This window comes from Desmodus rotundus, chromosome 2 (genome assembly GCF_022682495.2).
Source record: "Desmodus rotundus isolate HL8 chromosome 2, HLdesRot8A.1, whole genome shotgun sequence".
NCBI lineage: Eukaryota > Metazoa > Chordata > Mammalia > Chiroptera > Phyllostomidae > Desmodus > Desmodus rotundus.
The window spans coordinates 142,670,723-142,698,127 of NC_071388.1; the positions used below are offsets into that span (position 1 = coordinate 142,670,723).

Sequence of the window (27,405 nt, forward strand, 5' to 3'; positions counted from 1 at the left end):
CTTGTTGATGGTTGGTATTGACCACGAAAATACCAGTGGCATTGAAGTAGTGCTTTTTTGACTTTAAAATCAGAAGATATTTTAATAGTAAATAAGAACATTGAAACAATTAATTAAAGGGTACTTTTTTTGCACAGGAATTATTTGAATTAGTTACTAAAGCCTTAAAATTGGTTATCCAGGTTTTATGTTCTCTTCCATTTTGCTTTTTTTTTAATAGCTTTTAAAAATTAACACATATAATTAAGTGTACTTAAAGTGGTGTTTTTAATCTGAGGATATTGTACACATAGATACAAAAGTTTACTCAACCGTCTTTTCTACAACTATGGAGGAGTAAGGACCAAAAAGTAAGTAGCATACTAGCGGAGGAGAAAACCAGGAGTGGGGCATTGAAGACTTGTCACCTCTCAGAAGAGGCCTGTTATGCAAGACTTACCCCTAACCTTCACCCTCACCCTCATCCCCCCAGTTTTCCTGCCTGTCTTGGCTGCGCTTGTCTGTAGACACTATAGATCTCTTAAAATGGTCCATCGAGACTGATAAACATGCGGTGAAACCTCAACTGTGCCAGTCATTGTGTTTGTGTGGATGGTATAGGGTTTTATTTCGTAACATGTTCTTCATGAGCTGGTGGTGGTGTTTTTCTTTGGAGGGAAATATCAATGTGCCAGAGATAGTAAATTGATGCATCGCCTCTTACATACCCCCAACTGGGGACCTGGCCCACAACCCAGGCAGTTGAACCAGTGACCTTTCCGTTTATAGGCCAGCACTCAACCCACTGAGCCACACCAGCCAGGGCTGAGCTGGTGGTTTTAGTTTTAGATTTTTTTTTAAGTAATTTCATCTTAGGATATCATCTGATCTCCCAAGATTGTCCATTTCCTACTAAATTAAATTAAGTGCTGGCTTTGGTCAGTTTGAATCTGCAGCATATAAAATGGAAACCATGACTCTGGTCATTGGCAGTGAGTAGTGGATGTGAAGATCTTGGACTTTGGTGTTGTGGAAAGAGAGAAGCCATGGGGGGTAGCCAAATATTGGAAGAGTAGTAGTTTTCTATTGCTTCTGTGAACCTAGTGGCTTAACACCAGTCTACTTAATTATCTTACAGTTTTGCAGGGTAGAAGTCTGACACTGGTCTTCCTGGGAGAAAGAAAACCAAGGTCTCCACAGGGCCCCATGTCTCAGAGCCCTAGGAGGGGCTCCATCCCATTGCCTTTTCAGCTTCTAGAGGCTGCTGTAGTCCTTCTCACATGGTAGTACTCCGACTTCTTCCCTCGGACTCTCTTGCCTTCTTTCACTTTCTTTTAAACTGTTTTTTATTATAGTAAAACAGTCATAATTTTATGAAGTTTACCATTTTAAGTGTGCAGTTCACTGGCATTAAATAAATTCACAGTGTCATACAACTACCGTCATCACCCATTTCCAAAATTCATCACCCAGGCAGAAACCCTATATTCGTTAAGCAACAATCCCCAATGCCCACTCCCCTCAGCCACTGGCAGCTTCTAATATCCTTTTTTTGGGGGGGTCTTTATGATTTTGCCTATTCTATATATTTCATATGAGTAGAATCATAAAGTATTATTTCATGACTGGCTTCTTTTACTTATCATGTTTCAGGGTTCTTCCATGTTGTATTATGTATCAGAGCTTCATTTCTTTTTATGGGTGAAGAATATTCTGTTGCACACACACACCACATTTTGTTTGTTCGTTCATCTCTTGATAGACATTTGGGTTGTTTCCACCTTTTGACTATTATAAATAACATTGCTATAAATACTGGTGTACAGGTATCTGTGTGAGTCTCTGTTTTTGATTCTTTTGGGGGATCTATACCTATGAGTGGAATTGGGGGGGGGGTCGAGTGTTAATTCTGTATTTAATTATTTGAAGACTGTTTTCCATAGTAGCTGCACCATTTTATGTTCCCAGTGTCTGTGTATGAGGGTTTCAGTTTCTCTCCATTCTCACCAACACGTATTTTCCATTTAAAAAATGCTGCTCCTTCCGCTTTGAAGGGTGATTGTGATCACATTGGTCCTACCCGGGCAGACTAAGCTAATTGCCTGATCTCAATATTCTTTTAAAATTATTTTTAAATTTCTAAATTTTTTTAGTTTTAATAAAATCTCTATTATATTTTTTCACTACCATTTAGTCCCTTTATACCCTACCTCCCCTCAGCAATCACCTCACTGTTGTCCATGAGTCCTTTTTCCTTTTCCCAATCTCAATATTCTTAATCATATCTATAATAATCACTTCTTAATATGGAAGGAAACATATTCACAGGTTCTTGGGATTAGGATGAGGACATCTTCAGGGGCTATTATTCTGCCTATGACAGCAAGTCTGCCCTTGAAGCTGCAGCTATTTACAAACGAGGAGCTGTAGATTAGCTGTTACGTTGTCCAGTAGTTGCCTCTAAAGCAGTTTTCTAGTACCTAGAGTGGCCTTATGTGTAACACCCCATTGAAGTGTACAACCGCGTGCGGGGAGGCACAGCAGTTGGCAGGCCTTTGGTAAAGAATTGTTTGAATTCCAGAACATGTCAAGGAATCAGGCATCTTGCCTCTAATTACAATCAGGTACGAGGTTTGGAATAAATTGAATGAGTGTTTCTTTTCATTATTCCCTCTGTGTTTGGGTGTGATAAGAATCTGTATTTCAGGAGTTGGCATGATGACCAGAAGAGGGCTGTGAGGTTTTGGCATCTGTTGGGTATTGAATCACTTAAGATAGTGATGGGGGGTGGTTGAAAGATGGGCTGTGGGGAACCGACTGAGGCTACTACCTCTGTGACCTTCTGTTCTGTAGGTACGATGGGCTCTCCCACCCAGCCTTGCGTGTTGATGATAATCTGGTCTTGCGATGCAATGGAAATAATATAAGCATAAATATATAATGTAAACATAAGTATATAGAGATAAAATCAACACTTGTTTATGCCCATTTGCAAAGGGCAGCAAAATGTGACTAACTTAAAGCAGTAGATAATTTACATGAGACTTTGAGAAGTTTTTTGTTTAGTTTGTGTCTATTGGTTAAAAACAATGTATAAGTTTCTAGAGGTTCATAACCTCGCAAACAAAATGAGTTGTTTTATAAATATAAAGACCCAAATCGAGGAGGGATGGTGGAGACATTGGCAAGTGCCGATACTACTTCTGTGGTGTAAGAACACATGTCTAGTCAGGAAATGATGGAGGCATCCTAAAGGGAAAGTGAGTGATAGTAATTCACACATTCCTTAAAATGAAGATATCAAGAGTAACAATATCTAACATGTACTGAGTGCTTACTGGGCGCAGGACTTTGTGTTAACTGCTGTGCAGGTGTTATCTGATTTGATTTTCCCAAGTGTACATGGATGTGTTACACACACATACACACGACACGTGTAACCGGCCCTTCTTTCATGGTGATGGAGAAAGGGTCGTGGACGAGCTGGCCTGGATTTTTTATTCTACCTCGAATAACAACCCGTCATAAGAACGTGGACTTTGCTTTCAGACTTTTTTGAGTCTGTTTGGTCACCTATAAGAGACAGAATTGGACTAAAATATCAAAAGCTTCTCTTCCAACTCTGTACTGATTACTGAAAAGGTATGGAAGAGTCGTGTGTCTTTAGGTCAATCCTTAAAGTAAGCCTTCCAAGAGAACAGGCTGCAGCTAAAATTGTGAATGGGAGATTAGAGATATGTCTCCTCACAGGTTCCACAGAGAGCACAGCTTTCCAGTCAGATTTTATTTTAAAGATGTAACTCGATAAGGGAGCAGGCAGGTTTCTCCTGCTGTGGGCTTCACTGGCTACAGTGAATGATATTAATACCCTCGGTGATTAAATAATAGTGACAGTGACAATGAAAGGTGACTGATGATTCGATTTGGGGAACTATTTGGCTTGCTGCCTGAATCCTGTGCCAGGAAAGAAGCTGAATATATTTTAGCAGCATCCTCTAGGTTAGGAGGATACTAAAATTTAGGATGTCAGGTAGTTGCTTGGAACAAGAATGTAGATCATGGAAGGAAATGGCTTTGAGGTTAGTTGGACAGAGGGGTGGGTGAATTTGCAGTTACTTTTCTGCTGCCCTCAGATATTGCCACTTTAAAGTGACCTCACAGGGGGAGTTGGCACATTTATTCAGAACCCAGTGACTCAACCTGATGTCCCAGTAATGGTATAAGGAAAAAATGGCATCGTGGGAAGAATAAACAGAGGATAAATCCTTTGACTATTGTGATCGAGGACCCCAAGGCTTGCTTTTTCTAGACATTTCCTTGGCTTCTTTCTTCTCTGAGGTTTGATTATATTACGTAACAGGTTCTGTTTTGTATTGGTGTACTTCTCTCCTTTTGCTTCACTGAAGCCTAAGTTTACCTCATGTTTGTATTTCCACGTTCACGTCTTTTAAATTGGGGTTTATTGAGTGTTTGCTGAATTGAGAGAGTATCTGGCTATCTGTAGATATGACATCCTGGTAACTTATTTTTGGGCTTTAGTTCATATTTTTGAAGATATTGAAGATTACTGTTAAAATGCCATTATTTTGTCTGAAAACATGAATAGTTTAAATAATACATGCATTTTCACTTTAATGTTGCATGCTAATGACTATGTGTCAGGTTATTCAAGTTGGATTGTGAGATTGCTTTGCTCAGATAGGTCATGCTTTAGGAGCAGTGCAGCCTAAGTGTCATGGAAAGAGTGTGATCATGCAGGCCTCTCTTTTTTAAGTTGTGGTTTTGCCACCTATCTCATGCATGGAGGAGTCACTTACCTCCTTGTCATTCAGTTTTCTTCTCTGTTAAGTGGAGACGGTGATACCTACTTGTCAGGATTTAAAGCAGAATAAGTTGGATAATGTGTGCAGAGAACCTACGTGCCTGAGACCTATCAGACCATTAGTGAATGCTACATCTTCTTTTTGACACTTAGTTTTGATTCTGAACTTCAATTTTAAAATGTATCTTAAACTCTAGACTGTCTGTTCATTTTAGTTTGTTTTTGATCCAAGTTGTGTGGCCCAAGAGCACCAATAATAATTGTTAGATCAGGGTTGGAATCCAGCCAGTACAACTCCAGAGCTCAACTAGTAAATCCCTGTCCCGTGCTCCCTCATTAGATCCCATTCCTTTCTGTGCTGCCCAAGCATCCAGTTGCAACCATCACTTTCCATTTTTTGTTTTTTTGGTAGCAAAAAGTCATGGCTCCCAGGAGGGAGAAATGAGGAGCTATTTGGGTAGAGTTTCAGTTTTGCAAGATAAAAGCATTCTAGAGATATGTTATACAACACTTATGAATATAGTTAACACAGTGTACACTTAAACATGGTTAAAAGGGCAAACTTTATATATTTTATATATTTTTCGTATACATTTAAAAAAAAGGAATGGCTCTTTTATCATTCAAGAACTAAAAGATTGAACATTTCTCCTGTGATGAACTTTTCCCTGCCTCCACAAGCAACACTGCTTGTGAAGTGTATGTCCCTCCTCCTTTCTGTGCAGGTGATTATGTAACAGGAGAGTTTCTGTTGTTGAATCTGGTGACTTAATATTTGGAAGTTTTAGTTTAGAGATTACGAGAACAAAGGAGCTCTATTGCGTAAGGTGTTGGGGTGAGATTCACTTGCACTGCTGTGAGTCTGCGTGTCACTGTGCGTCTCTTGACATGAGCCTTCAGCATATCAGGACCAAAGAAGGAGGTTTTACAAGTTTTCACTGTTCCCATGGACCTAGGACAAGAGTTGTTACCGGAAAACTATTCCTAGGACAGGGGTTTATTTGGTTCTATATGGATTAGGTACCTTTATTTGGCTCTAGTTTATATATGGTAATTAATCTGTATAGACTATCATAGAATCTTTTAATCATAATTAATTTCTCTATGAAGTACCCAGAAATTTGGATATTTCATTGTTGTTTACCTAATATTTTCAAAGGTTCTGAGAAGGAAATTTCAAAACAACGTAAAATAGTACAGTTAAGAATAAACCAGAATATAGACTATAAATGTAACTACCACTTTAGGTAAATTAATTGTTATAATTGATACCAATTTGAATTTACTGGCAACCAAAACAAAATTCGGTTTCCATTGTTTATTATTTATAAAAGATTCTAACATCATTTTTCTTGAGAGAGATGTTGTTAGAAGTGAACTTGAAGGTTTTCTCTTATGAATTTGTATTTGGAAGGGGATAATTACTAGTGAGTAACAGTCATTATCACTGACTAAAGTTTTCTAAGAAACAAACACTCTTTGGGTGTATAGATTTTGTTAATACCTGAAACATAAATGCTGAATCAACGAAGTTATTTTTAGGCTGCAGAGTATGACAGTTAGTTTGGTTTTCAGATGACTTGCATAGTGCCTATTGTTTGCCACATGCTATGCCAGACATTGGGGATTGACAAAGAAGTTGTCCTTGAAGTACTTAGTTGAGTGGGGAATTTGGATAGGCAAACAGATTATTAGGGTCCAGTGTGCAAATTTCTATAATGGAGACGTATATGGTGCCATTGGAGTAGTTGGGGGAAAATTCCAATGATCAATGACATTTGAGTTGATTCTTAAAAGTGTGCCAGGTTGAAAGGAAGTAAGGGATGTTCCTTACAGAGAGAATGCCCTTAGGTGGTCTAATTTATTTTACAATCTAGACAGGTACAATCTAGACATAGATAATTAACATCCACTAGACCTCTCAGCTCAAATAGCATGTCTTCAGTGGACTTTTGGCATGTACTTGAATGCAGCTACTTCATGATTAAATTCCCTCCTGTGGCTTCAGATATTCCGCCACACGGTCAAATCCCAGTAAGTGTTGGACGGATTGATGGATAAAAGGAAGGAAAAGAGAACCCTGTGTTACAGATATCACAAAGTGCGGGTGAGGTAGAGTTGTCACTGTTAGAAAACTTGGAAGCTGATTTACATTTTCAGCCAAATAGAAGAGCTATTTATTTATCATATTTTAATATTAATTTTTAAATTGATTTTTTTTAGAGAGAAAGAGGAAGGGAATTAGAGATAGAAACATCAATTCGTTGTTCCACTTATTTCTGCATTAATTGATTGATTCTTGTATGTGCGCTGACTGGGGATTGAACTCACAAGCTTGGCATATTCGGATGATGCTGTAACCGATTGAGCTACCTGGCCGGGGTAAGCAGTTTATTTTTATACTTCAGAGGGACTAGAGGTACAGCCAATGTTCTCAGAAAATAGCTTGGACTCTTACGAATTACCCGCACAAACATTTAGCTGGGACTCCAGAGTCCCATCCTATGCAGCACTAAAGGAATGAGTTCACTCTAAAAAAGTTTAAGGACAATTATTACCTACTAATCACAACATCCCTGAACTTTAGCAGGCCTCTGTAGGGTGTCTGATTTTTAACGAACTATAGAAATGATCCCTGAAAGTATAGTCTTAAGTGTCTGATTTTTAAATAGAGCTGCTTCCCTGAGGTCCCTGTAGAACTGCTAAGCTGTGCAGTGTATGCCTGAACAGTTCAGAGGGTTGATCGTGGAGGGGTTATTTTAGATGAATGATTACCAAGTGCAGTGTTAGTTTTGGTGTACTGATGTTGAGCAGTCTTTTTATTTTTCCCAACAAGAACTAGTCATGGTGCCCATAGATTTCTTAAGACTTCTTATTCAGAAGGATATGATATGCCCCTTTCTTTTGACTTCTGGAATTGTGTATCTACACTTGATTGTTCTCCTGGGTGTCTCACAGCTATCTCAGACCTAAACCGGGCTCTTTGTGTTATTCTTCACCACCTGCTCTAGATCTGTGCCTTCTTTTGCAGTTACATCGCTCTCACTAAATGGATCACCATTTACCTAGTAACTCAAGGTAGAAGCAAGGTGTTAATTCTTGACACCCTTCCTCAGCTCTTAAGTCTAACCAGTCAATTTCACTTAATATTCTGACGTCCATCTACCCTACTTCATTTGATGTGCCATCAGCCTTGTCTAAGCCATCATCATTCATTTGAAGTGCTACCCTGGCCTCCCTCCTTCTACTTCTGCTGTTTCTAATCAGGTCTCCACGTGGCATCTACAGTGATTTTGTAAAACATTACTTGTTTTACATCTCATGCTTGTGTCATCTCATGCTTACAAGCCTTCTATGGCTTCCCATTGCACTTTAGATAAAATAAAAAGGATTTATCCTGGCCTATGTGGCTGGGCATGGCATAGCCTTGACCTACCTCTCCAGCTTTCTATTTTCCCCATTCCTTCCCTTTCATTTTCTCTCCAGCTATGCTTACTCTCTTTCAGCTCTTTGAAGTGTTCAGCTGTTTCCTGTCATAGCATCTTTTCTGTGTTTTTTTTTGCCCAGAGTGCTGTTGTCCACGCTTCACCTGGCTCACTTCTCAATTTTAGGCTCATCTTGTTACTCTTTCCTGAGAGGTCTTCCACATTGTCCAATCTAAAGTTGCCCTCTGATAATTTTTATCAAAACTTATCTGAGATTTATTATTTAAGATTAGTTTGTTTCATCTCTATCTCCCCATCATAATATGCTCCACCGAGACCATATCTGTGTAGTTCCCCACTGTGCTGTGTAGCACAGTGCTTGTACGAGGGCAGTGCTTCATAAATATTTGTTGAATGAAAGACTTTCATTAAAGTAAAATAGATCTAGAAAGGAGCATCTTGGCTTTCTCCAGTAACTACAGGACCTGTGTCTAATTCCTATAGTGGGGTTTGTACACTGCTTTTGTGTGAGTGTCAAGTAGAGACTAACAGAAAGTCAGTTACTTGCTATTTTGCCTTGCACCAAAAAAAAAAAAAAAAAAAGAAAAAAGCTTGGTGGCCTTTTCAGTGTTTGTTGTTGGGAATCTAAGAGACTAAGTTGAGATCCTATTTTCTTTTTTGTATATATGAGGTGTTTTGTTTTTATTTTTTTTTGCTTAATCCCTTTACTTTTTTCACCCAGTCCCCTAACCCCTGCCCCTCTGACAGTTGTCAGTCTGTCCTCTATAAGTCTGTTTCTATTGTTTGTTAACTTTTTTCACATTTTTTAAATTCTTGTTCAAGTACAGTTGTCTCCATTTCCCCTCCACCACTCCCCCCAACCCCAGCCATCCCCACTTCCCCCGTAAGCCTACTCCCGTTTGGTTTTGTCCATGTGTCCTTTAACATGTGTTCCTGAAAACCCTTCTGCAGCAGAAAGAGATCTTATTTTTGCTCCTGTAAAACTGTCTAATCTTGAGCAAGTTGGCCAAGTTCTCCCAGGTGTGTTTCCCCATGTATAAAATGCGGAAAATTACATTTATCCCATGGGCTTGTTATGAAGGTTCCATGAGATCATGTATGCAAAGTACCTCATATAGTGTTTGGCACCTTGTAATTCAGGCATTCTTTTACTTATCTGCTTTATATCGCTAGAGATTAATAAGGACTCCGAGAAAAAGTCATTTAACTTACCTCGTAAACTTATTGTTCTTATTTGATGCATAATGGTACCCAGGGGCACTCACATGAGGTCAAAATCAGTTTAAGAGGAAGTAATTCATCTCTAGGGCGCAAATAAACAATGATGGATTGGTTAGTTAATAGCCAATAACATTGGCTCTCTCAGAAAGAAACTCACAGAATCTTCCTTTACTTTGTTCCAGGAGTGTTTTTTTTTAAACATTGTAAGATTCAAATAACAAACACAAGTAGATATTTTTCATTTCAGTTCAAGTAGATATGCTGTGGAGATGGGCCATAGGAAAATATTTTTCCCGTTTTAGTGTTTCTATGGGGAAACCTTGGCAGTACCATTGAAAACTCTGGAGGCCAAAGCTCTTCTAATTATGTTGTCAGCTTGGGGGGTAATTTAAAATTTTAATATTCTGAAGACAGTTTAATGGGTTAGATTCAAATGGGTTAGATTCAAATTAGTAAGTGGTGTATATCTACCACCTACTCAGGCATTTCAATCTGGATGCTAGATTGTGTTTAAGGGAAAGTGCTTGTGTTACATCTGCCAAAATCATTAAAGGTTAATTCTCTGCCTCTGTTAAGTCAGAATAACTCACGGACCCTTTCCTCTGTTAAATTTGTCTCACTGGATGACATGGGACACTACCATGGCAAGGGGAATTGTTTCTCTCTCTGGAGAGAGCTAGGGGCTTGAGCATTAAAAGCTCAAAGCCTATTTGTCTACTGGAATATTGATGCAGGCAAGGTGCTGTATTGTTTATTATGGGATAGGTATGGTATACAGCAGCAATTTTCAACTGTTGTGCTGCAAGAATTAAAAAATCTATTTAGTCAGGGGCACTGACCTCTTTTCCCCTTTCGGGGGTGTCCAAACTGCGGCCCACGGGCCAAATGCAGCCCAAGATGGCTGTGAGTGTGGCCCAACACAAAATCGTAAATTTACTTAAAACATTATGCAATTTTTTTGTGATTATGTTGCATGTATTTAATTAATGTGTGGCCCAAGACAACTCTTCTTCTAGTGTGGCCCAGAGACACCAAAAGTTTGGACACCCTCCTTGTCAAATAAAAAAGTGACAATAGCCAACACAACAATACCCATCTGGTGTGCATGAATCAAAATTATACCTATATTTTTTGTCAAATTGGCAAATAGTGTGTTTTTCTTGTATGTGACAGAATTTTAGTGATTAGTTTCTGTGTGGCATGAGATGAAAAAGGTCAAAAATCGCTGATCTAGGGCGTGGAGACGGGGACAGACAGGATGGGGAACAGATGTGAGACACTGACCACTTCGCTCAGTTGTTTAGAGCGTGGGAAATTTAGGGAGGCCAAGGGAACACATCTGACTTCTTTCTGGGACTCTCTCACTCTGCCATGTTCTGTAGCTAAAGATCTCACCTGAAACCCAAGCCAAGTATCTTGAAAATGTGTATGATTGGTTATTTGGGACATTAGACATAATGTGAACGTACTGGAGAAAATCCATGGTCAACACTGCCGAAGGTGTGATGTATGGACAAAGGAGGGGCTATATGAGAATTGATGTCTATACATTTCTTTTAACTCATGAGCAATTTCTCACTGCAAGTTCAACTTCATAAACTAATATGGCTAAACTAAGAATAGAGGTCATTAATGTTAACGTATATCCAGCGTAATGTTAGCATATGCTGTCATCTTACAGAGATGACAGAAAACCAGTTGTGGTGTTTTCATTAAAACAGCAACAACAACCTGCTCTTTTACTCATAGGTGTGTCTCAGAATGAGTAAAAGTTGACATTATCTATCAGTGGTTTTGGTCATTGAATTTCCTTTTGGTGTTTTCTGTGTCTGGTGGGCTGCAGTGCTTTAAAAAGAAGTCGGGGCAATGCCTTCTCAACAATTTCTGACCTTTTGCGGAGAAGAATGAGAGCCCACTATTAAATGCAAGTCTGTAGTTCGAAGCAGACTACCTCGATGTGCTAGCACAGGACTCCAGAGTCTCTGCCCTCCCATTAAACTGATTTGATGTTTAAATGACTTCTTCAGTGTGTTTCTCTTTAATCAGATGCTAGAAATTGAGAAGAAGTTGTAAAAGAACCACAGTAATATTCTTTGGTCTGCCAAGAGTTAGTCATGTGCAGCCTGTTGGGGAATATGACATAACTCTTCCTTTCTTTTTTTTTTTCCAGAATGCTATGAACCTACCCCCTGACAAAGCCAGGTTACTGAGGCAGTATGACAATGAGAAAAAGTGGGAACTGATTTGTGATCAGGTAAGAAACAGTGATGCTTTTATCAAGAAATAGTGAAAGAAGAGATTTCCTCCCTAAATGTATTAGACTTTTTTTTCAGGAGATGTGTGGATTTCTGTTTTGTGACTCTCTGCCTTCCTGTTTCTTAGGCTCAAAGCAAAAGGTAGAAAATTACTTTTACTCCTGCATGATTTTGATTCTCTCCTTTATTTTCAAACTTTTTGTATTAGCTCTCTGGGAGATGCAGTCAAGTGGGCAAACCACATTCAGATGGTCTGTGTTTTGGTTTGCCTTACATAGCAGTTCCTGCTGCTTGAGCAGTGCATGCCCTTTAATTTAGTTGGCTCTCCCATTCATGTGTATTGATGTGTAGTCATGTTAGAAGGTGAATTGTTTATAAAGAGACATTGTTTAGGCTGCTAAAAAATTACTTCAGTTTTTATCAATTCTTTTTATTTTATCATTATCTCATAACAAATGCAGACTCTTCAGAGGGATATAAAATGAAAAGCAGAATTCTTCATTTTATTTCTACTCTTTCAGTTGTACACCTTAGAGTTCCACGGGTAAGACTTTGACGTTTCCTTTCAGCTTTTGTTATTTAAAAACAAACAAGTAGCCCTGGCTGTCTGATTCAGTTAGTTGGGCATTGTCCCACAAGACAAAAGGGTCTCATGTTCGAATCCCGGTCAGGGCACATGCCTGGGTTGTGGGCCAGGTCCCAGATGGGGCATGTGCAAGAGGCAACCAATTGATGCTTCTCTCTCATATCGATGTTTCTCTCTCTTTCTTCCTACCCTCCCCTCTCTCTAAGTAAATAAGTAAAATCTGTAAAAGACAAACAAACAAGTATATAAACACACACACACACACACACACACTCTTCTGCATCTTGATACATTTCTCAGTTTATACATCTCTACCTTATTCTTTGAAATGTTATGTAGTATTCCATGGTCATTGCTAGTGATTTGGGGGGAACTTTATTCCAGGACTACGTACAGGCTAGTTGTTTTAAAACTCAGAAAAGTCACTCTCTGAAGGTAAGGACTAGGCTGTGTATAAGGTATGTATTATTAGCTTTTTCACTTTGAGTTTCAGGGTGTTTGTGTACTTCCTTCATGCCACCCTGAAAATTTTAGGGAGTGTTGCAATTCCTCCTGATAGAGCTCCCTTGGGGCTCTGTTGTGGGGATATAATGTGTCAGGTGGGGAGAGAGGGTTTTCCTAAGGGGTTTTCCAAGCTTCCTAAGAAGTAGCTGTCCGCAGTTCATGGGGCATTTCTGAGCACACGTTGTGTGTTGTTTGACCTAAGCCCCTAAACTAAAACAGTAATGGGATGATGGTAAAAATCCTCCTCGCTTTTCCATGCTATATTAGAGCACCAGAAATGCATAGAAACTGAAGGGGAAGCATACCGCTCATGTGACCGTGATTGAAAAGAATGCAATTTTACTGACACTTAAAAATCTCCTTTCTTGAGACTTAATTTTTAATGAGTATTATCTAAACCCATTATTGCGAGGGAAAATGATTTTATGACAGCTAACAAACATAACAGGATAATTAATATAAAGGAAAGGTAATCACACAAGTGAGGGAAGTCCAAGGGGATGACAAACTACAGTACCACAGGTTACGGTAGGGGAGGGGGAGGCAGCCTCCGAGACCGTAAGTTAGTGCTGTGAGGAAGGGCTGAACCCTCCTTCCTTCCTCACGGGGCACCGTAGTCATTGCCAACTCAGTCTGCCCTGCTCCTTTCTGGCTTTAATGAATTATTAATTGTTTGTATCTCCAATATGCCAGAAGGGGAAGACTGCTGACGATGGAAGATTTCTAACAGCTGGACTCTTCTCTCAGACCAAAAGTAGCTCCATTGGGTGGATGAGGAGTGTAGGGCAGCCTGAGGCTCCGAGAGGAGCAAATTAGTTAATCTCTATTTGTCTGATTTTTCAGCTCTTCAAAGTTCAGGTTGTTATTGCCTTAAATGTTAATATGCCAGAACATGGAGAATTTAGCTGCTTCATCTGTTCCTTTCTGGCAGTCACTTTAACTCAGGCTGAGAGCTCCAAGCTGAAGTGGCTGCATCAGTTCTGAGGTGTCGTTGGGGATTTGTTAGTTATAGTGAAGTAATAATAATTATTATTATTGCCAGTAGCCAGCATTTAGTAAGCAGATTTTCTTTCTAAGAGCTTTGTGTTTAACTTTCAAAGCATACCAGTAAGATATTTAATGTGTATCTCCATTTGTCATATGGGTAAAACTGAGACTAGAGGTTGCATTATTGCTGAAGGTCATTTAGTGATAATGAGACATAGGCGGTCAGATTCTAGAGAATACGCACATTCTGGGGTCTGCTCCCTCAAATTGTACCTTCTGCTCCCTTTTTCACCAAGCACTCAAGTGTGTGAATGATATGCAAAAATTAAAAAAATACAGGTTATCTCTAGTTCTCTGACTTGCATTCTGGCATTCTCTCCTGAGCGGGAGAGAAGCCAGGGAGTCTAGCACAGGCATGGAGCCTCATGCACCTGCATTACCACTGTGGTGGGCGCTCATTTGTCATTGTGAAGATTGTGGCCAGAAGACTGGACTCACAGTCACACACAGGTAACTTACTGGTGCGTCACCCACATGAATGTAATTTCCACTGTGTATGTTTCTGAGGGAAAAGATAAAATCCATTAGCTTAAAGCATGCCTCGCATATTGTTTATATGGCAGATATTATGTATTGGCGTTTATTTAACTGAATGTTCATCCTACATAGGTCATGCTCACATATATGACACATACATGACAAACACACATGACACATATATGGCATGCACACGGTGTGTGTGTGTGTATTTAGTACCTAACCTATATTTCTCTATGTTACATAACCTGAGGGATGCTCAAAATACATTTGCTTTTATGACTCCATTTATATGAAATGTCCAGAAGAAAAATTCTCAGAGACAGATAGTAGATTAATGGTTGCCATAGACTGGCAGGGGGGAATGAGTGACTGATAATGGGAATTACATCTCAGTAAACAAGATATTTGCCTCTGCAACAACCAGAGATGGGGGAAAGGGGGGAGGAGAGGAACTTAAAAGAAATAAGTATTTGTGTGGATCTTCTTTGGATCCTAATCTGAGCAAACTATGAAAAGACTTTTTGAGAAAATTGGCCATATTTGATTTGTGAGTCCAAGGAAATTATTAGATAATTTTAAGAAATTATTGTTGACTTTGTTGGTTTGGCATTGTGATTATATAACAATCTGTTCTTATTTTTTGAGAAGTGTATACTAATGTAAGGGTGAAATGATATGATGGGTTTGCTCTAAAATGTTTCATGAAAAGAAAAGACAAAAGGGATGGTGGTGGGGTATGTTTGTGTGTGTTATGGTATACTCACAACTTTGTGTATGTTTGAAAATTTGTAATATAGGATTTAAAAATAAAGATATTTGCCACTTAATGATCTATTTTTTCCTCCTCTACGAAATGTAGGTAATACTGAAATCCTTAAATTATTTAAGAATTGGAGGCAAACATGGAGGGTTAATATGAAATGCTCTGTCCTGATTCAGTTTAGGAAAGTCAACTGAATTTAATACCATTCATCACCTTTTTCATACTCGCCTGTGGTTGCACTAGTCTCGCTCTTTGTTCTGCGAGTATATCAATGTCTCCCCCACCAGGAGTGAGTTACCTGTGCATGTACCTTCAACACTTGGCTTATTGCCTGAAACAAAATAGGTGCTTAATTGAAAGTGTGCTGACTGAAAGAAAGAACAGCTAAATGATGTATCTGGCAGACAGTGGAGAAGGAAGGGAAGACAGAAGGGAGAAGAAGGGAGGTAGAAGAAGCAGTGGTTTCCTCTTTCTTTATTCCTTTCGTCTTCTTCTGCCTGTTGGTACTTAGCTTGTGATAAGAGGGAAAGGTGCCTGGTGTAGGTATGAAGGAGTCTATACTAGTATTGGTGCAATGAAGCTCTGTCTTCACCCACCCATGGTGAACTGAAAACAGAGTTGTTTGGCTAATTCTAGGGAGCAAATGATTTTTAAGAGATTAAATTCCAAAGAGCTTTCTATAGTAAGAGTATTCCAGCAGTGTTCCTCTGTCCTTTTCTGTTCCTCTGTCCTTTTCCAGATTGGCGCATAAATATAAAGGTGACCTGAGCTGCTTGTGAGCCTCCTAAGTTAAAGTAACAAGGAAGAGCTGTTTCACTCTGATCCAAATGGGGCCACGGGCACCTCAGAAAGTGAGGCTTTCCTGTTGGATTGTGGGTGGTGTGAGGTGCATCCCCAAGAATGTATTTCTGTGCTGTAGTAAGGGGAATGAGTTCCCATGAGGACATTAATTCAAGAACTCTGAGGACACCGAGGCACATTTAATAACAGCAGGAGGGGGTAGTGTGAGGTTAAAAAGGCTGGAAATGTTAAGTTCCTTTGGCAATCACAAATAAACACCCTCAGCTGCATAGCAATAATGGAGCTCCTTCCTTGCTCTTAGTACCCGTGTAGACAGAGGATGCCCCTTGCTCTTACTTCGGTCTCAAGCACAGGCCCTGTGCTGCTCTGTTTGGCTTTGGGGTCTTGACTGTTTCCCATCAGTTTAGGGTACAAGCTGCATTTAGGGAGTTTTAGAGATCTTAGATGAATTTTCATATCATTGTATCAGGTATGGTTGTTAGAGACCATTTATTTCAAGCCATTCTTTATTTTTCTACTTCAAAAGTTAATGCATGCTTGTCAAAAAGAAAAACTGTATTAGGAGCCTATGAAGAAAAGTGTAAGTCCTTTTGCCTTTCCTACCTGTTCACTCATTCCCTTGATTTGTTGGTGATGAAACTGAGGTTCAAGAGCATGAGTAGGTCAGCAGTACCGTGCCCTCCTGGCTAATGAGTGAGATGAGAACACCTATTTCCAAAGTCCAGTACTTCCTGTTACACAGGCACCTGGAAATGACCCACTGAAACAAACTGCGGAAGGTGAGTGGCTATCACAGAGGCTTCATCCTGTGATTTCTCGGTGTTACTGGTTTGAACTTAGGGGGGATTGGTTCGTAACTGTTTGTCCGCTGAATGATGAAGTGGAAGTGGTTAGTCACAAATTCAGGACATTTTCGATGGTAGATGCCTATGGATTTAGACTGCATGAATGTAAGGTGCAGTCGTGAAATATTAGTGGTGCCACACCGGAGCTGGATTACAAAGCTTCCCTGTGGCTTTGCAGGCACTGATTTTTGGGGGGTGGTTTAGGATGACTCTATCTTGCCTCCTAATGGCTGGCTATTATTTTGCACTGTAGCCTTCCTGAGAGCTAGGGTCTCCCCTTTCCTTGACTTACATGGAATTATATGGGAGAAGGAGATCAAAACCAAAACAAAACAAGGTGAGAGTGAGGAGGTGGCAGGAAATCATATGTACCTTGACTCAGCTTCCCGTATTAAACACTTCAGGGAGATTCACTTTCAACCCTCAAGGCTTGGCATAGGTCCCGATCAGGGAAGGGGAAGGCCCCTGCTGCCACTCTGCCAGTGCCCAGCCAGGCTGGTAGCGCGAAGCTATTGCACCACACCAAGGTGAGACTTTGTCACAGTGAGACTTGCTCTTGCCTTGTTCAACACAGCTCACCCATACCGTTTGAATGTGTTTAGTTATTACGGATGTAATTATTTTTTAAACTCTTCACTTACATTTCCTGATACTATTTCTTTCAAAAGACAAGAAAGTTACTTATTGACTAACTTGTATCAGTAGTGAAGCCAATTTGCCACTGGAATAAAATTTCCTAAAAAATTAAAGAGCTAACTAACATATTGCTGATTTTTTAAAATGTTCATGTTTTTCTGAGCTAGTTGGAACTCCCTGCCAGGTAAGCAAATATTACTGAACACTGATACATTATTTCCAGTGGACCATCAGATTCTCAGTACTGAGGGCTTGTCCTCGGAGCATCACCCCCGGCGTGGCAGGGGGTAGTGGCTACCATGTTAATTATTTGAGCAAGCAGATGGATGGCATAGACTGGGGAAGAAATTGAGGAAAAGATAGTAATGCAGCAATAGTGATGCCCTCTGCCCGCCTCTCCCCTGGCTCCCAGACCCTGGACTTAACCTGCCTTCAGCCCCTATCCTCAAGTCCAGGCTTTGATTCTACATTTAGCTGCAGTCACTTCATTCCTGCTTTACCAGCTGTCGGGCTACCAGACAGCCATCACCCTTCCCCCTCCCCCTTATTCAGTCCTCTGGCTAGCTGATATTTTTACTATATTTAATATTGTTTGATGTTAAATTGTTTACATTTTTACTGTATTTCCATAATTCTGTGGTATGTTGGAATGCTATCTATTTTTAAATCATTATGAGGCTTTTGAGATCTGTTTAATTCTTTGGAAATTCTATCTTGCAAACCTTTTGTGTTTTTATTTTATCATTAAAAAAATATTTCATTTACTTATTTTTAGAGAAAGGGAGGGAGAAAGACAGGGAGAGAAATGTTAATGTGTGGTTGCCTCTCATGTGCCCCCAGCTGGGGACCTGGCCTGCAACCCAGGCATGTGCCTTGACTGAGAAATACAACCAGCAACCCTTTGGTTTGCAGGCTGGTGCTCTGTCCATTGAGCCACAGCAGCCAGGACTTTATTTTATCATTTTGATACTGGGTATTTTCCCTCTATGTAATTCTTCTTTTGGATTTCAGATTTTTTATTTGATGTTTTGTCTTTTAGTTTATCTTTAAAAAAATTCAGTTTGCATTTTATAAAAATGAGAACTTTCTCATGTCTAAATAAAATAATTGCAATTAAAATACATAATTCTTTAATATTGTTTATTGCCCAGTTCCTATTTTCCAGTTTTCCGTAACGTTCTTCCTGTGTGATTTGTTCAAATGAGAATCCAGTCTAGCACCAGTTGCATCTGGCTGTACGTTCATTAGGTCTGTTTGAATCCAGAACAGACTTTCATTCATGATGCTCATACAGTGAAGAAGGTGCCTTGTAGAACGTTTTATTTTGTGCATTTACCTGAATGTTTTCGACAGGTGTCTGAGCTCTTGAATTTCCCGTTAGCCAGAATTTAGATGTGAAGAGACAGTAGGTTGGTGCTATGTCTAGGGTATCGTAGGAGATGAATACTGTCTAATGTCTCACCGATAGAAAATATTGGTCCGTGGATCTGGTCACTACCTGACCCCACCATTGTATAGTTACGTTTTCCTCCTTGAGCTGAAAGAAACTGTGGAATGTGAGTTTGGCACCATATATACATCTAGTTACCTGGTAGCCTTGGACCTGGTGGGTTTCAGACCAATGGAGAGTCCTTTGCCGAATCAGTTGCATGAGGAGCTGCACAAAGGTGATTTTACAGTCACGTTTTCCTCCTACATTAAGCCGGCAACTAGAGTTTTCAACTGGGTCTTGTTTTACTGTGGAGTATGGAATTATTCCTGGAATTCTTTCTTTCAATTAAGTTTTCACAATAAGAGTTTAGTTTAATACATCCCTCAAAAGGTGGTAAATGAGTTTTCTCTGGCTTCCTTTTGTGAGTATCCTTGTGAACTCATGGCATTTTCAGAATCAGTGTGTTTCAATCAATCGTATTATTTTTGAGACTCACATTTTCGATGTTTTGACATACGGTAACCCTTTATGCTGGCTCCCATGCCCTTTTGGCATGACTCTATTATCCTTGAGAGCTTGTTTTATGATGCAAAACTTATTTCTTAGGCTTAACTTGAACTTCCCTTGCCCCAGACCTATTCCTTTTAGTGGGGGTGGCATTGGCATGAGGATGTGAGTGCTAGAGGCCATCACAGCTGCTGGGAGCATTTGCTTACAAATGCTTACAAATACAGTTTAAATATCTAGACCTCGAAAATGTATGTCCAAAAATTGGTTTTATATTGATATTTCTAAATCAATTTTTAATACAAATTTACTTAATTTTTGATTGTATAATTATCACTTTTCTTTTACATTGAAATGTTTTATTCCTAACATAAATGTAATTATTATTTATTTTTCCTATAATATAAAAAATTTCAAAGATACCAATGCCTTTATGAATGAAAACATTAATAACTAAAATTAGTTAGTGAATAATACTTTTTTGTACATTTGTGTCTCCAGAATACATCCTATTGAAAATGTACTAAATTCTGTGATCTAGTCACTAGATATATGTAGATACATTTTCTGTTATTAATTTACAGTATAAGGTAGAGTAACAACAGAATAACAAATAAATACTGTATTAGTTTCTTAGGGCTGCCAAGACATCACAAATATGTGGCTTAAAGCAGCAAAGTATTCTGATAGTCCTGGAGGCCAGGAGGCCAGAAATAAGTGGCTGGCTGGGCCGTGTTTCTTGGTGAGGCTGTAGGGGAGAGTCTTTCCTTGCCTCTTCTAGCTGCTGGTGGCTGCTCTAGGCATTGCTTGGCATGTGTCTGTATAACCCCAGTCTCACCTCTATCTTCATAGGCCTTTCCCTCTTCTTCCCATGTCTGTTTTTTCTGTCTTTTATAAGGTCACTTATTGTATTAGGGCCCATGTGGATAGTCTGGGATGATTTTAGCTAAAGATCCTTAACTTCATTACATCTGCAAAGACCCTTTTCCTAAATATAGTCACTTTCACTTGTTGGGAGGTTAGGTGGATGCCTTTAGGGGTTCCAAGATGCATAATGATTTACATGATAAGCTTGTCGTTCACATAACAGGCCAGGTTAGTATTGTTGACCATTGGGGGTTAAATTCTGAGGACTTAATCAGGGACCCAGGAGAGGCTGTTTTCAACATACAGCTTCAGCCTGCTCAGGGGGTTGGCTCTAGTCAAAGGAAGAAAGGACATGCAGGCGCACACCTGGAGAGTGTTCTGGGCCCGGCTTTGAAGTGGTGTGCATCAGCAGCAGTCTTATTGCATTGGCTAGACTGCAAAGGAGGATGAGAAACGTAGGCTGGTTGAACACGCACAAAGAGAAGAAAATGTTTAGTAAGAGCTAGTCTCTGCCCTGGTTACCAGTTTCGATAGTTTCATTTGTTTTAGGTTGTATTCAGTATTACATCGTGCTTTTACTTCAGTGTTCATTCAGTTACTTACTGAATAAGGACTTAGTTGCATAGGCAAGGGAAAGCAAAGAGTGTGGTGAGATGATATGGATCTGAGTTTCCCCAAAACTCAGCGCGAAGGGGGAAGAGACTCTAAGTGGTTGCTAGTACCGCTTTGTCCTGAGTTCCAGCAGTGCGCAGGCATGAAGTGGCTACAGGACACGTATTTTTGCCAAACTTAACCCAAAATTTTGTCTCTGGGTTATCTTCTGGCTTGAGATTTTAAAGAGACAGTCTTCCTTTCCTTGAAGTCTCCAAATCTGAGTAAAAGTATTGCATTAGTTGCTGTTAAAAAGAAGGCGAGTTTCTTTCAGTTTCCTTCCTGAAAGCCAAGTTTCCCTTCCATTAAGACTCATGTAGCTCTCTGATTCCTTGATTCTAAATGCCTGGAGAAGCAGATGCCAGCCTTGTTTGTTAAACTTTCTCGTGTTTGATATCTCTGGAGTCACGGCAAAAGGAGTCTGAACCCAGAAGCAGGTGTTCACCTTCCCTCTTACAGAGGTTCCCTTTGTCATCCAGTTTTTATAGCGGAAAGAAAAGATGCTGGCCTGTCCCATAGGGATGGGGGAGGGGAGTAGAAAAAGGGAAGAAGGTGACCTAAAGAAACGGGGGAATGATCTCTTTTAATACTAATCCTTTTTGTCACCTTGATATAAATGCTCTGTCAGAAGTGCTGTGAGAGCAAGAAGCCCAGGGCTCAGTCTGACTTAACTTCCTAAGCTGGCAGAGGTGACCCATCCCCTTATATTGCCTTATGTTGTTTGACATAAACTTGATTGTGTGAGCATCTTTTGTAAACTTGGGAACACTGGTATAGGAAATGAAAAATCATATAGCCAATTTATTGGCTAGACCTTTGACACTATCTTTTAGAAAATAACTTAAGTGAAATAATAAGGTGTTTTAGCCAAGAATTTCTGCTAGGTAATACAAATACTACTTTACATTGTTTTAACCTTGGGCATTTAACTTAGAGTCTTTTCTGTGGGAGGCTGTTTTTGTTCAGCTTTCACAAAATAGAAAAGTGAAGCAGGATTTTGGAAGTCATTCAGCAAGTGGTTGAGTTGGTACTAAAGATTTCTGAAATTTTCTGTGTTCTAAAATGTACCATAAAGGTTTGGAATTTTTTTCTTCTTTTTTTTAATTGCCAGTGGATGACCTGGACTACCATGTGATTTTGGCTGTTTTCATTGTGCATTCGTCAGTGAAATGACTTACCGGGCACACACGGTGAAGAGTGATGTGCTAGGTGCCGTGACTGCAATGCTTCAGAGAACAAAATGCTGACCTTTCAAAAGGGGAGGTTGGAAAAGGTGGTGGATTAAGTGAATCTCATGAAATAACGGTGAAGATGGAGTAATTCGCATGTCCCTAATGATGTTGGATATCTTTTTATGTGCTTGTTTGTCATTTGTGAATCTTCTTTGTTGAAGGATCTGTTCAAATCTTCGCCTATTTTTAAAAGCTGGTGGTTTGTCTAAGTGAACTGCACAAATTGTTGAAAATATACTCTGGACACACATCTTTTCCAGACTTACGTTTTGCACGTATTTTCTCCTGTTTTGTGTTTTGCCTTTTCATAGAGGAGGGTCTTTGAAAGAACAAAGATTTTTCTGATGAAGTCTAATTTAGTTCATGTTTTATTTTTCAAGTGTTTCATGCATTTTGTGTCCTAAGAAATGTTTGCCCAGTGTCAGGTCACAAAGATTTTTCTCCTATGATTTCTTCTTGAAGTTTTATGGTTTTGGTTCTTAAAGTGTCTGGTCTATTTTGAGTTAATTTTGGCACAGGGGTGAAGTAAGGCTGGAGATTCACTATTCCCCCCGCACCCCCCCATATGTATATCCAGCTGTTTCAGGCATTTGTTGAATAGACTGTTCTTTTTCCGTGAATTACCTTAGTGTCTTTGAAAAAACAAACTGTGCGGGCCTGTTTTTGTGCTGCCTCTTCTGTTCCTCTGATCTTTATTTCTCTCTTTTTGTCAGTACAGCACTGTTTTGATTACTGTCTTGAAATCAGGTAGTGTGAATACTCTTCGTTCTTCTGCAAAATTATTTTTGCTACTTTCTTCTGCATTTTTATATAATTTTTAGAATCAGCTTGTCAATTTCTAAGAGAAAGCCTCCAGGATTGTGACTGAAGTTGCACCGACTTGTTAGATCAATTTCAGGAGAACTGACATCGTAAGTGTTGGCTCTTCTGATCTAGGAACATGGCATCTTTATTTATTTAGGTCCTTAATATCTCACAGGAGTGTTTTGAAGTTTCCCAGGGTGCAGGGCTTGCACATATTTTGTTAAATTTATTCCTGAGTATTTCATGATTTTTAATGCTATGCTAAGTGATATCTTTTTAAAATAAAAGTTTCCAATGGTTCGTTCCCAGAAAAATACTGTTTTTTCCTACCACTTCATTTATCCCCTTATGGAGAAAGCTGGTTTATGCTGTATCACTGCATTTTCAAAAGCAGGTTCTACCATTAAACACTACCTTTAATGGTTTCTGTACTGTAAATAGCCATAAATGTTGAAGTTCAGTATTCGGAGCTTGGTTCTTGTGTTTAACTGGATGCCTAAAATAAATGTAAGCGTGTGCTAAGGGCATGACTAAGATCTGATAACTGACCCCTATTTTCAAACCTTGTCTTCTCAGGGATGCTTTCTTTGCATGTGTTAGACAGTTACTGACTTTAGTAGAAGGCATACTCCTTCTCTGTGTCTTCCCATATTGTCTACTTTGAAGGTTCCTTGACACAAATTATGCCCTTCACAAATGTTACAGTTCATTCAGTTCGTGGAAATTCTGAAAATGGTACCCATGTATTTATACATCGTTTGATTTGCGGCAAATGAAGTTTCAGATAATCTAGTTAATGTAATTATGGTCAGAAAAGCAATCATTACAATAAGAGTGTGCTATTCTTTCAAATTTTGAAGTGATTGAAAAATATTTTGTTTTTATCTAAATCTTGAAATATCTAATGGTTTCTTTAAGAAATCTGAGGCTTATTCTGTCTTTTTTTTTTGACTTGATCAGGATCAGAACTTGGTTCTTTCTCTTTTCCTTCTCTAGGTTTTGTTTGTATGATACATGGTTAGCTCAGGAGACTTGAAAGATCTTCTGTATGTTATTCTTGTTTGGAAGGCATCCTTAAGTAATGTTTCTGGAATTGTAATAAATGGGGGGAAGGTTTCATATTTTCATTTTTCACATGAAGAAACAATGAGATGTGTTTATGCCCCTTGCATTTTTACAGGAAGCGTATTCTCCAGAGATTTTGCAAAAATTTCCTGAAGGCATAGTCTGTAACTGTGATTTTATAATATAAGTCTGTATCTTTAAATATAACTGAAAATATTTTTAAGTATTTGCTTACCAAGAATATGCATATTCCCTTTGTAAACTGAGTAGAGAGAGGGATTCAGGTATCCAAAGTAGGAAGTGCAATCAGAAGCTTTAGTGTATAGAAGACCTCCTTGGGGAATTTAAGAAAATGCAGATTCTTGAATATTTGATGACTTGGTCAGGACAGGTTTTGCATCCTCAAAATCTTTATACACAGGTCTTTGGTAGTATTTTAAGAAATGCCAGTCTAAAAGAACGGAAAGCTTTGGCTCTCAAAGGGAAAAAACAAAGAGTTTGATGATTATCTTAAGGGTTTTTCAGTATAAATCCGACCTTCCATCACTGTACCCAGTTCTTAGAGCCTCAGTAGCAATAACTGCTATTATTACTGAATGATGCTACATCTCAAACAGAGTCATGGTTGGTCCCTTTCTTAAGACAACTTAAGATAATAAACTTTATTGATATGACCTCCTTCATTACAAAGTCAACAACAAATTCAATTAAAACACTTTTTTTTTAAATTCAGAAAATGATGAACTCTGAATAGGATTAAAGAAGTCCAGTTAATACTACCTATTAGAGAATGAGTTATAGGATGTTATGATCAGGACAGACCTGTTGAACTGGAAGAAACTTTTGCTAGTCTAAATAAAGGAAATCATTTGGAAAAGTCTCATCAAAAGTTATTTTCAGTCTGAGAGCTATAATGGAACACTTGGAAAGTTGTCCTCTCCTCTTGGACTAGGAAAATGATTTCATATTCAGAGCTGAAGAATGCTTCAAGGCTCTCCAAGAAACTATGGCTGTGGAATGAATCTGACATGCTGAATTTTCAAGTCTAGTCTAGTGCAGAAATGACGAACTTTTAAAGTTGGGAATGAAGAAGGAGAGGTATAGAGTTACCCGTATGTTCTTTCACTATTCAAAACTCCTTATTGCCTCCCTACTATCTGCCTTATGCATTAGCCTATTATTTGATGTCTGCCATTGTCATTTCCAAGTTACCATTTAGATCCTTTGTGCCATTACCTTTCATAAAGTTTATTGCTGGGACCCAGGTAAACCCCTTGAAGTTCCTAGCACAGGCCCATGCTTGTCCACTTTTGTTCCCATGTTCCCCACCTCTGGAAAACTCCTCTGTCTCCTGCCCTTCACACCATCCCAGGATATCTATATGCTGTCTGTCCTTCAAAGCTCAATTCAAAAGCTACTTTCTCCAGGGAAGTTCCTTTGATCATCTCAGTTGGAAAGAGTCTTACCTTTCTTTGAACTTCCAGAGGATCACATATGTTTCTTATCATATTCTACTTTGTATTACAGCAATGTCTGTTGTGTCTCAAAGATGAGATTTAATGTTTTGGAATTGAATTTGTTTCATTTTGTGCTTTTTATAGAGCATCTTGCATAATGTGTTCTGGATGAATGGTAGAATAAAATGACAGAAAAAATTTTTTTATCTTGGTATTTTTCATGATGGTGCCTAGAAACAGACTTATTTAAATGTGATAGCAAGATTTAAGATGTTCAGCCCTGGCCAGTGTGGCTCAGTGGTTGGAGCATTGTCCAGTAACTGAAGGGCTGAGGGTTTGATTCCCGGTTGGGGCATATGCCTAGGTTGCAGGCGTATCTTTGGTCCGGGCACGGGTGTGTGCGACCCCTGGTCCCAGTGAGGATCTCTGGTCTGTGTGCAAAAGGAGGCAACCAATTGACACTTCTCTCGCATCGATGTTTCTCTCTCTCCCTAAAAACGCAAATGAAAATGACTTTGGGTGAGGGTAAAAAAAAGATTTAAGATGTTCAGAGGCAGGGACTTGTTTAGCAAAATGTTTCCTTCAATAGTAACCACAGGGACCCTTCTAAATAGGGTCACAGCTGGCACTAGCTACTTCTGGTAGTTGTTAGACAAAATTACAATCTTGTATGAACCTTCTTCCCTTGCTATCTGTGATTGTAAGTAGGTAGAGTCTTAATACTTCTTCCCCATTTTCTCTAAATTGCCCTCTTCTTTCATACACATACTTCCTGTAGGTGGGACAGTCTGGTAGCCTCTCTGACGTTTCATAATTTTCTTGAGGGTGGGGCATGGAATATGCATTCCCTTGGGACTTTGGTATTCTGAATTTCTTGGAGAGAATCTAGATCTGTTTGTATAAATTGTTACTCCTGTGTTGGCTGAGATGTATGGCTTCCCTTAGGCCCTTCTGCTTAGGGACCCCGATTCTGGCTTGGCGTCCCCTCCCCCTCTGCCGCCCCACACTGTTCTTAGCCTCTGCTATATTGTGTAAATCCTTCTGTCTACATACAATATTAATGCCCCTTTGTGTGCTCATGTCAGCATTGTCCATTTCAGAGGGTAAGCTCCCTGAGGACGTAGATTATTCCTGTCAGCATAGCTCTGAAGAGCATTTAGTACCAAGTTGGGTCTTGCAAATCAGTGCTCACTGATGGCAATGATACTGGTTGTAATTACGGCTCATTTAGAGAGCTACACTTTGCTTACTCAGACTTAAAAGGAAGCCCAACTACTTTCAACTTCTAGGAGGAAAAAAATCACTGAAGTTTAGTGAGCCTGTGTGCACAGAGGCAAAACTGTATGAATTTTTGCTATCTAAAGTAAATTATTACAGGATCAAAATAATAAAACATTAATAATGACATAATGATGGTGCCACCTGATTTTTCCCTATGGGTGATGAAGCAATTTATGTAGCTCTGCTAAGATGCCTGTGAAATTAGAGTCAGTGACCCTGGCATGCCCCTCTCCCCAAAATGGGGGAGAGGCTCATTAGTGTGTCCCCCACGAGCCCTCCGTTTCCCAGAGACTTTCTTATTTTCAGATGTCTCACTATAATTTCTTCCCTTAGACCTAAGAGTATTGAGGTACAAGATAAACTTGAGTGAAATTCTGTTTAATTTTGGAGCTGTTTATCTAAATATAATTTATAGAGCAGAAATGGTTTTAACATGCTTGGTAGAAGTCCAGCTAACATCAAATTAACCTCAATTAAGTAATTTCTCATGTAATTATGCACATGGTTAGAGAGGATGCAAGGGATTAGAAATCTTTTGCTAGATGAGCGGAGCGTCCAATTCCCATCCTTTATGCAGGAAGGCTTTCAGTGACAAACCTTATTAAATTTAGGTGGAGAAAGAGGGGCACGGAGGGAGGGAGGCCCAAAGATGCAGCTCAGCTGGTTGGGAGGAACCTACGGCTGCCTGTCTGTGTCTAATAGCACAGGCCCTGCTGTAGCATAG

The 27,405-nt window shown here is 39.4% G+C and overlaps 1 protein-coding gene across 5 annotated transcripts in view; it reads left to right on the plus strand.

The window, feature by feature from the left end:
• FMNL2 (formin like 2) overlaps positions 1-27,405 on the plus strand; it is a 297,278-nt gene that overhangs the window by 159,342 nt on the left and 110,531 nt on the right. For all 5 annotated transcript variants that reach the window (XM_024579927.3, XM_024579929.3, XM_024579926.3 and 2 more), the window contains exon 2: positions 11,639-11,722. In XM_024579927.3, coding sequence (XP_024435695.2) covers positions 11,639-11,722 — 84 coding nt within the window. The remainder of the gene's footprint in view (positions 1-11,638; positions 11,723-27,405) is intronic.